The sequence below is a fragment of the Dromiciops gliroides genome, chromosome 4, assembly GCF_019393635.1.
Source record: "Dromiciops gliroides isolate mDroGli1 chromosome 4, mDroGli1.pri, whole genome shotgun sequence".
In the NCBI taxonomy this organism is placed as follows: domain Eukaryota; kingdom Metazoa; phylum Chordata; class Mammalia; order Microbiotheria; family Microbiotheriidae; genus Dromiciops; species Dromiciops gliroides.
The window spans coordinates 59281997-59292402 of NC_057864.1; the positions used below are offsets into that span (position 1 = coordinate 59281997).

The window sequence follows — 10406 nt, forward strand, 5'->3', positions numbered from 1 at the left end:
ATCTAGCTGCCCCCACATGCCTATTTCTTTACAAATTTATAAATTGGCCTCACGGTGTAATCACAAAAGTGCCAGCCTCTCTAACCTTGTGCCTTACTAGAGTGGGAAATGATTCATTCTTCTCCAAGAGATCACAAGGAAGAAATAAGGTGGGTTTTTGCATTCGTTTCCTTCTCCATGGTTCTGGAATTTTTACCCACACAAAATTGATCCCACCTGGAGGAGCTGAAAAGTAAGTGGTCCTCAGTAATTCACTAGTTCTGCATTGTAAGGATGGAGCAGAGAGCCATCCCAAGATGGCTCTGCCCTAGGCTCACCTTCCTCCTCCTTCTTAGCTCCCCAGATACACCCAGCTGCCACATAGGAATGAGTAAGAAGAGACCCAAGTGAGTGAATCTAAAGCCTACGGCTGATAGGCAGCAGAAGGAGTTCTGTGAGATTACAGGCACAAGTGAGGGAGATGTTGGTTTGAGCTGAGTTTGGGTGGGCAACAAGGGACACTTTCTAGGACTTCTCAAATCATATCTTCTCTAATTTTCCCGAAGTCCAGCCACAGCACATGGGGAAAATAGAAGAAAAGTCATTTAGTTCAATTCCGTTGCTCTCCACATGGCTACGAAGTAAAGGTGGCTACTTGAGACTTTACTGCTGTACTCTGCCCCAGTCAGGCCATAACGGCAGCACTGCGTCCAGTTCTGGACACAATCATTTAGAAGGGGCAACAACAAATTGGAGGGTGTCTAGAAGAGGGCAGCCAAGATGAAGGGGTTACAGTCCATGCAATCCCAGTATTGGTTGAAGAACAGCCCGGAAATGAGAAAACATAGAGAAAATATGTCCTTTGTCTTCAGGTATTTGAAGATCTATCATGGAGGAAAAAACACCAGCTAGGTATCACAGTGGATAGAGCACTGGGCTTGGAATCAGGGAGACTCATCTTCATGAATTCAAATCCAGCCTCAGACATTAGCTGGGTGACCCTGGGCAAGTCCTTAATCCTGTTTGCCTTGGTTTCCTCATATGTAAAATGAGCTGGAGAAAGAAGTGGCACTCTAGTATCATTGCCAAGAAAACCCCAAATGGGATCACAAAGAATCAGATACAACTGAACAACATGTAGAAGAAAAATTTAAATTGTTCTGTTTGCCCCCAGTGGGCAGAACTGGTATCTACAGATAGAAGTTATACATAGTCAGATTTGGGCTCAAAATTAGGGAAAACTTCCTAGCTATTAAAGCTTCCCAATCAATCTGCCTTGGGAAGTTGGGTAAGGGGGTATTAAGTTCCTATTATTGGAGCTTTTCAAGCAGAGGTTAGAAGTATTATAGATCAGATTCATGAATCAGATTTGGATGGTCCTACATGACCTCTGAGATCCACTCCAACTCTGACATTCCAAAATATATGCCTTAGGGGGCAGAGCCAAGATGGTGGAGGAAAGACAATAAACGCACAGAGCTGATACAATTACCCCAAAATAAATGCCTCAATGAAATAATTGTTAACTCTTCATTTAAGTAAAGTAAAGGATGCTTTGGATTTCTTAAGCACCCTTGATGATCAAATTGCAGTACAAGAACTCAGAGATCTCCACAGCACCTTTATGAGGCAAATACTTGAAAAGTTGGGAGACAGGTGGTACACAAGGGCAGCTGTGGCATAGTGGATAGAAAATTGGCCTCAAAGTCAGGAAAACTCAGGTTCAAACCTGGGTCTGAGTCATACTGAACCTGGACAAGTCATAACTTCTAAGTTCCCTAAGTCTAAAAATTTCAGATTCTAAGACTATAGGTGTCAATCTTTGTTGAAAGGAGTTTCTTCACCTGGAGATCTCTATGAGGATGAAATCATAGATTCAGTCCAAGAGTTACAGTCATGAAAAATTAAATAACAATACCAGGTAGTGGATGAGACTCAAATGAGGGATATAGGAGGCCAGACCAGTCATAGCAGACTAAGGTAGTCAAGAAAACTTTCATGTGGGGCTTGACTTAGGCCTTGAAGAATAGCTCCTATTGGTTTTGGATTTGTATAGGCATTGTCTTTATTCTTTTTTCCTCCCTCACTTCTGCAACAAATGCCCAAATAGATCTAGCTGAGAAGCTCAGGAAGCAGACAGTGATTGACTAATCGCTTCAATAAATACGCCCATGGTTGAGTGAATAAAATGCTATGGACTTTAAGATAGGTGTCTGCATTGTGGTGGTGTGTCTCCCAAGGCAGCTGGATATAGAGGACAGGGGCAGAGCCAGAGCATCCTGAGACTCTTGCTGGACTCCTCAAAGATCCTCTGGGTGGCCATGCACCTGTATGATGCAAAGAGAAAGGAATTTGGAATCAGGAAACCTGGGTTCGAATCCCAATTATGCCCCTTATTAGCTATGGGACTTTATGAAAGTCATTGAACTTTTCTAGACCTCAGGTTCCTCATGGCAAAATGCAGCAGCAGCTTCCAACTCAAAATCTCTGATCCAGAGGTACTGATGCAGACAGCACAAACCTAGGCAAAATAATGACGTTGGTTGCGATGGTCTTTGCCCATTTCAGGTACCTTCAAGCTGGTTGTACCCTCCCCTGCCTCCAAGATAGTTCAATAACACAGAAGCAGAAGGGAGCACAGTGGATAGAGCACTGGACCTGGAATCAGGAAGATCTGAGTTCAAATGTAGCCTTAAACACTTACTAGCTTCATGACCCTGGGCAAGTCATTGAAGCTGTATAAGTTCCCTTGCTTTGTCTTTGTGTCTCTCACAATCTGGCACCATCTTGCTTTTTAATATAATTTCCCTTTTTTCCCTAGTCTATTAGGGTGGTAAGGCACAAATTCCGATAACCAAACTAAATGACTCCTGATCTCATCATTGTGAATACTGTCTCCTTCTGCCTCCGTTTTGTCATTATAAAACCTCACATTTGAATTGGGCTTAAAAGTTTGGATAAAAGCTTACAGGAAAAGAGAGGAAAGAAAGGGAACTGTGAGAGTGTCATGCATGACCAGGATGCAAAGAATAGTCCAGTCCAGTCAGAATATAGTGTATATACAGGGGAGTGACATAAGCTCCAACTCAATTCAATCCAACAAACTTTTATTAATTGTTGGAGGAATTTCTTAACCTAGTTTCTTAGAGAGCCCAGGGAGAATCTCCCTGAGCAGTGGGTCCAAAGACTGGTAGTCAAATAAAGTGAGTAGCCAACCAGAAGGAAAAAGAAATATATTAGTATGGAAAGGAAGATAGCTCTCTAGGAGCAGCTTCAGATGCCAGGGCCTCAGCCTTGGCATAGACAGCTTTTTAGGTCTGCATAGAATAAACAGCCAATCAACAGCATTCTTTAACATTTAACTGGACCTTATATTCAGTCATAGAAGAAAAGATAAGTCCTTAGGTTCCTGTACTAGAAGGCTCAGTAGTTTGTTGTGTTTACCTGCTTGGGCAGGCTACTTTATTAGTACTTACATTCTGGTTCTTGCAGATGGTCAGCCAGAAAGTACTCCCCAGCAACACTCTGCCATTAAAGAACAGTCACCATTTCAGCCCCATAATATGTTTCTAAATGGATGTCTTTTCTCCCTCCTCAGAAGCACCTTACACTATGTGCAAAGCATCATGCTAGGCACTAGATATTCAGAGATAGAGTTGAGGACTCCCTGTCATGCATTCTTTTATCTTTTTTTTTTGTAGGGCAATGAGGGTTAAGTGACTTGCCTAGGGTCACACAGCTAGTAAGTGTTTATCCACTGTGCCACCTAGTTGCCCCCCTCATCATGCATTCTTACATTCTACTGTTGTGATAGATATTTAAGTAAATTTCAATTAATTTCAAGAGGGTGCAGTATCTAGGTGGTACAGTAGATAAAGTACTGGTCCTGGATTCAGGAGGACCTGAGTTCAAATCTGACCTCAGACACTTGACACTTACTGGCTGTGTGACCTTGGGCAAGTCACTTAACCCTTGTTGACCCACACACAAAAATAATTAATTTCAAGAGGCAGAAAGTACTAATAGCAGGAAGGTACCTAGGTGTACCTTAAAGGAAGCTGGGGATTCTAAGAGACAGGAGTGAGGAAAAAGTATATTCCAGGCATGGGTCACTGCCTGTGCAAAGACCCAGAGGTGAGAGAGATAATTTTATACAGGAGAAATACACAGTAGTCCAGACATATCAGCAAATATCAAATTCTTAGAGAATCACAGAATATTGAAATTGCATACATAGGACATGTTGGGCTTTGCAACAGACTTTATGTCAGTAGTTCATTGACAAGCCTGACTAAATTTGTAGAAACTCATCAGCAGTCAGGTGATGCATTCTTTTGTCACAGCAATGGTTAAAGACAAACTAAATTTTCAGAGGCCTATCACCAGTAAGAAAAGCGATGCACTTTTTTTTTTATCATGGTATTGGTTAAAGATAGAAGGAGACAATATTCACAGTGATGAGACCAGGAGTCATTGAGTATAGTTATCTGAATGTGTGCCTTACCACTCTACTAGACTAGGGCAAAAATGGAAATTATATAAAAAAGCAAGATTGCACCAGATTGTGGAGAGAGCCACAAAGACAAAGCAAGGGGACTTAAACTTTATGTTCTAGGAGAATCATACAAGGATTGGCAGGATTTCCCCTGTCCCTTTTTCCTAATTCATTTCTTTTCTCATCTCTTCCTAGGATGGTGCCATTGTACAGGATACTAAAATGTAAAAAAAGAAAGAAAGAAAGAAAAAAGAGCTCTATCATCCACCCTTGGTGAAGTTGCTGGAGTCATCTCTCTGGAAGTAGCAGCAACAACATCTGCAGGGAATGGAGAAACTCCATTAGGAGCTCATAGCATTTCAAGATTGCCAAAGACCTAGAATCAGCCTGAAGTCAAAGGCGATCACTGTTGTCTCATGGCTTCCAGGCTGTACTGTTCTTTAGGGGAGTGGGAAGAGAGGATCCCAGTGTAAAAGGCTTTTCACCAACAGAAATTTGGTGCAGGATGTTCATTAACAGACTTTGTAGAAGAAACCTCTTGGAAATCTCTTTCCACCAAACCTGGAGTCAACCCAGGGTCTGACTTTTAGGAAACAGCCTACCCAAGCAACTGAGCTCTGGACTGACACTTTTTCTTGAGTCATTTCTTGATGTAGTCCATCAGACATGCCTCTGTCTGAGTTGTAACTTTTGTAATTCTCTATATGTAAGTAAAACCAAATTTGGGGATAGGGTAGGGCTGGAACATGGGAAAAAAGGATATTTTGGTAAGAGTAACAATGTGAATCCTTCTAAATCATAAAAATCGGGGGGGGGGGGGGACAGCTAGGTGGGACAACAGATAAAGCACTTGCCTTGGATTCAGGAGGACCTGAGTTCAAATCTGATCTCAGACACTTGACACTTTACTAGCTTTGTGACCCTGGGCAAGTCACTTAACCCTCATTGCCCCACACCAAAAACAAAAAACAAAAAAAATAAAAATAAAACAAAAACAAAAACAACAAAAAAACACCCCCCCAAAAAAAAAAACTCCAGGACTTTTGAGACAAACTTTCAGCTCCCCCGGTTTTGAGATGGCCAAGCAGTTTTTCAAAGACTAGATGAGCTAAGTGTTGAAACATTCATTTCAACCTGTGTCATATTTAGTCCAAGAGCCTGAGTGTGCTTTTGCTCTTGGAAATGGTCCTCTTAGCTTATGACTGCCATGGCAACCTAGGCATGCACCCTTTCTGTCTTGTTCAGAGGAGGTAGGCTCTCCATTGGAAAAGCAGGATGTTCTCAGCACCAGATGGGAAATCAGAAGATGTAGATTTCATTCCTGACTCCTCTCCCCCTCCTTCCCCCCAGACTCAGTGTATCCAAGTCAAAACCCTTTATTCCTTAATTTCCTCATCCACAAAACCTGCCCCTGTATCGACATGAAATCTTAAGGTGAGGATAAATGTTGCTGCTCCAGAAAATAATTCTTAATGAAAAGGTCTCTTAAGCTATATTAAATATTGCCAGGAAGATGTTTTGTGGTCTTCTTACACATGTACCAGGTGAAGGTAATCATTCTTAATAGCTGTTTGGAAATGCCATCAAGGCCACTGTTTCAAACCTAGCTTCTTCTTGAAGCTATGAGTAAGGGATGCTCTGTCGCGCAGAAGCATCTTTCCCCAGAGTCTAATTCTACAGGGTATATATCTTTGCATTAACAGGGGGTTTGTATGAGGCAGAAAGACTGACTCTTTACCTCAGATACTCTCCCTTATCTGTCAGGGCTAAAGGACATTGACCAAAAGAAATCTTCACTTTGCAGAGCTGCTCCTGGGTCTGACTTGAGTTTCGGGGCCTTCCAAAGTGCTAATTCAGTGGGATCTTGGCTCTACGGGATTCACACTGGAAATCTTCGGAAATTGGAAAATGACCTCCTGGCCTGAAGGGTCTGGGGTTGCTCCTGGCACCTTCATTTTCTCTGCCTAGTCACACTTTTCTCTGACTCCTGGAAAGAGTTAGCATGGGGCTAACATTGTTTTAGAAAATAACCCTGTTGTTAAAAAAGCAAAGGGTTGAGTAGGACATGTTCTGACCCAGCCTATTTAAGGGTGTGCTTTACTGTATTACTGCATATACACATATGTGCTTAAGAGTTCAGCACATGTGCATTTGTATGAGTGTGTGTGATGAAAAGGAAAGATTTATCCCATTCCTTTCCCCAGAATGAAAAGGAAGGAAAAGAGAAGAAATAAAAACTATAGCGATAAAAAGAAAAATGTGCTTTCCTTCTGAGAACTGTACTTTAAGATGGGGAATTGGGAATACAGATAATAAAGTGACAAAAGAAACTAGCTTGATGCCAGAGACATAAAGATGGAATTTCTCCTTATTTTCCAGTTATATCTTTCCCACCGTTCCTCCACTGATTCACACGAACAGCTGAGGCAGATGCATTTTATTCCTTCGTTCGACAAATATTTATTGATGCACACCTATGTGCGGGGCATTTCAGGTTCATGATTTTACTAAACTATAGAAGCAGCATCCTTCAGTGGAAAGAGCCCCAGCTCCAGAGTCCAAGGATCTGAGTTCAAATCCTATCTCAGATATTTACTGCCTTTGTGACCTTGGGTAAATTCCTCAACTGCAAACGAGGGTGGATGGACTAAGTAGCCTATGAGGTTCCTTACAACTCTAAATCTATGATCTCTGTGATCATATGGAGGAATGGTAGAGTATGGTGGAAGAAGTGCTAAGTTTTCATTTGGGAAAGAACTGAGTTCATAACCTGTCTCCAACATTTACTTTCTCTGTGACTACAAGCAAGTCACTCCACCTCTGAGCCTCAATTTCCCCATCTATAAAATGGGCACAATAATAATTTTAGTGTTTATTTCACAGGGTTGTTATAAGGATCAAATGAAAACATTTGGGTCAACGTGTTGCAAACTCTTGGGGATGCTAGGTGGTACATAGAGTTCAGGGCCTGAAATCAAGAAGATTCAACTTCATGAGTTCAAATTTGGTTTTAGACACTAGCTGTATGTCCCTGGGCAAGTCACCTAACCCTGTTTGCCTCAATTTCCTTATCTGCAAAATGTGCTGGAGAAAGGAAACCACAAATGGGGACAAGAAGAGTTGGACATGACTGAAAAATGACCGAACAACTGCAACTGTACATAAGGATCCCTCTGGGCCACACGTTGACTCAGAAAACCATAGATGTTTTATTGTATTTTTATTTATTTTGTTAAATATTTACCATTTAAATTTTAATCTGGTTCATGAAGTACTCCAGAGTGTTATGGACTGCATGGAGCCAGCTGGCTGAGTGTTGATCACCTGTGATGTAGTGGATAGGGTACTGGTCTTGGATTCAGAAAGACCTGTGTTCAGATCTTGCCTCATATACTTATTGACCGCATGACTCTGGGCAAGTTACTTACCATGTTTGCAGAGCAGTTTCCTCATCTGTGAAAGGAAGATGCTGAATTTCAAGGGATTCTGGCTTTAAATCTGCGATCTTATAATCTTAGTTTCTAAGCCTGATGGTCTTCCTGAGTTTTTGTTATTTTTTTTTAAGTGGGGCAATGAGGGTTAAGTGACTTGCCCAGGGTCACACAGCTAGTAAGTGTCAAATATCTGAGGCTGGATTTGAACTCAGGTGCTCCTGAATCCAGGGCCAGTGCTTTATCCACTGTGCCACCTAGCTGCCCCTAGAGCATTTTATTTCCGTTCTTGTTATTTTTTAACTTTCTGTAGCATTTTGAGTTGATCACATCTGCTCCCATGGGTTTATCACCTCAAAACTGATGATTCCCAAATCTCTACATTCAGCTCTGATCTCTCTCTTGAATCTTGGTCCTGCATCTCCACTTGGCGGATAGATAGCTTCATCTGGAGCAAGAGTTCTTAACCTGGAGGCCCCTGAACTTGGAAGGAATAAAAAAAATACATCCTTCTTTTCACTAACTTCTGGGTTTCCTTTGTAAATCTTTTGTATTTTTATGCATTAAAAACAGTATGCTAAGCAATGGTCTGTAGGCCTCCAGAGACTGTCCAGGGATCCATAGCAGAAAAAAAATCAAGAAACCCCATTCTACAGACACCTTAAATTCATCATGCTACAAATTGAACTTAGGCGCTTTCTTTTCTTGAGGCCAACATCCCTCCTGACTTCCCAATTTCTATTGACCATCCTCCTAGTCACCCAAGTTTGATTCAATTTTGACACCTCTCTCCCTTACACTCAGTCACTTCCGAAGTTCCATCTATCTCTGTCCACAACAGCTCTTGCATCTGTCACCTTTATAGTATCTATATTCCTGATCATTGAAGAAATCTTCTTACTGGTCACCCCTCTGATCTCTCTTCCTCAGTCTATTCTTCACACAGCTATTAAAAGAAACTATCTAAAATTTAGCACAGGTATGACGTGCTCAAAAAACTGCAGGGGCTTCCCAGTGCCTCAAGGTTAAAAAAAAGACAAGCAAACACCTTAGACTGGTATTTGAGGTCTTCCAGGACTCGGCTTTAATCCTGCTCTCACAGGATAATAGATTTTTGGCTAGAAGGAAGCTTAGAGGCTTCCGATCCTCTCACTTTCCTGAGAGGTGTGTGACTTGCCCAAGGAGGTGATAGGGCGGTGATTCAAATCATATATACTTGGGGCAGCTAGCTGGTGCAGCAGATAGAGCACCGGCCCTGGAGTCAGGAGGACCTGAGTTCAAATCCAGCCTCAGACATTTGATACTTACTACTAACAAAACAAACAAAAAACCCTACGTACTCTAACTCCACACTCAGGGCTCTTCCCATAGCACCAAGGGACATTCCCCTACTCTCCCTTTCACATTTTCTAATTTCCAGTAAAACGTTCCTGAGCTTAACGATGTTCCTTGAACTCAATATTCTATCACCCATCTCAGACATTCCCAGCAGGTTGTCCTTGGCCATGCTTGGAGGGCACTCTCTCCTCAACTCTTATCTTTTAAAATCTTAAAATACCTTCTTTCAAAATTTTTCTTCTTTGTCACTTCCTTGGCTCAGCCTTCCTTAATTTCCCTCTTCTTGCTCCCTCTTCCCAATGGTATTCATTTTATCTCAGTTGTACTTCAGCAACTTTCAGGAAACCTTCCAGTCTTACCAACAACCCATAAAGCATCATCTTTGAGGATGGGCTTCTTCAGCTACCAGGTTAATGTTTCTCTACTTTATGATGGATTTTATTTGCTTCAGTTTGGGGGCATGACTTTTTTGTATGTCAACTCTCGGATCATCAGCCTGTGGGTGTGGAGGAGACCCATCCTGTTGGCTCTTGCCCACTCACTGACTACAAGTAATCGTAAAGTTAACAAGCGAATTTCCATAAGACCGCCCACAAAAATCAATCTCATTTCCTATGATAAATTACAATACAATCCTAGGTTTTGCCACAGGTCAGGGGCATAGATTTAGCCACATGCTGTTGCCAAATCTCTTCCTCCTGTTCCAGGATACCTGAAATTCTACATTTAGGGATTCATTCCTCTGTCATGAATCTTACTGTCATTAAAAAATGCAAGCAATACTTCATGTCATCTTTGTCCCTTGTGTGAAAAAAAGTGTTTTTGTTTTTAAAACTTTTATTCTTGCCCTTTTGCTCTTACATTGAACTTCTCAGTTATAGTTTTCACTCATTCACCTAGTGAGCCTGTCCTTGTAACGAAGAAACAATTAAACAAACTCAACCAACTAAGTAGTTGTAATAGCATCATATGTAACAGTCCGTGCCCATAATCTCCCACTTCTCCACGGAGCAGAATGAAACTGGCACACCACTGAACAGGGGTAAAGGGCGCAAAAAGGAGAGTATAGGTTTCACCATTTTGCCGAAGATTCTTCTCTTCCCATTGTTTTAAGTCAGCATGACGCTGGGAGCTCTTCAGTAGAACAATGAATTAAACCCTAG

General features: G+C 41.7%; 1 protein-coding gene across 2 annotated transcripts in view; it reads left to right on the forward strand.

The window, feature by feature from the left end:
* Positions 1–6821, forward strand: part of RCSD1 (RCSD domain containing 1) — a 98325-nt gene extending 91504 nt beyond the window's left edge. For both annotated transcript variants that reach the window (XM_043963924.1, XM_043963925.1), the window contains one exon: positions 4670–6821. In XM_043963924.1, coding sequence (XP_043819859.1) covers positions 4670–4702 — 33 coding nt within the window. In that variant the 3' untranslated portion in view covers positions 4703–6821. The remainder of the gene's footprint in view (positions 1–4669) is intronic.
* Positions 6822–10406: the final 3585 nt, after the last annotated feature.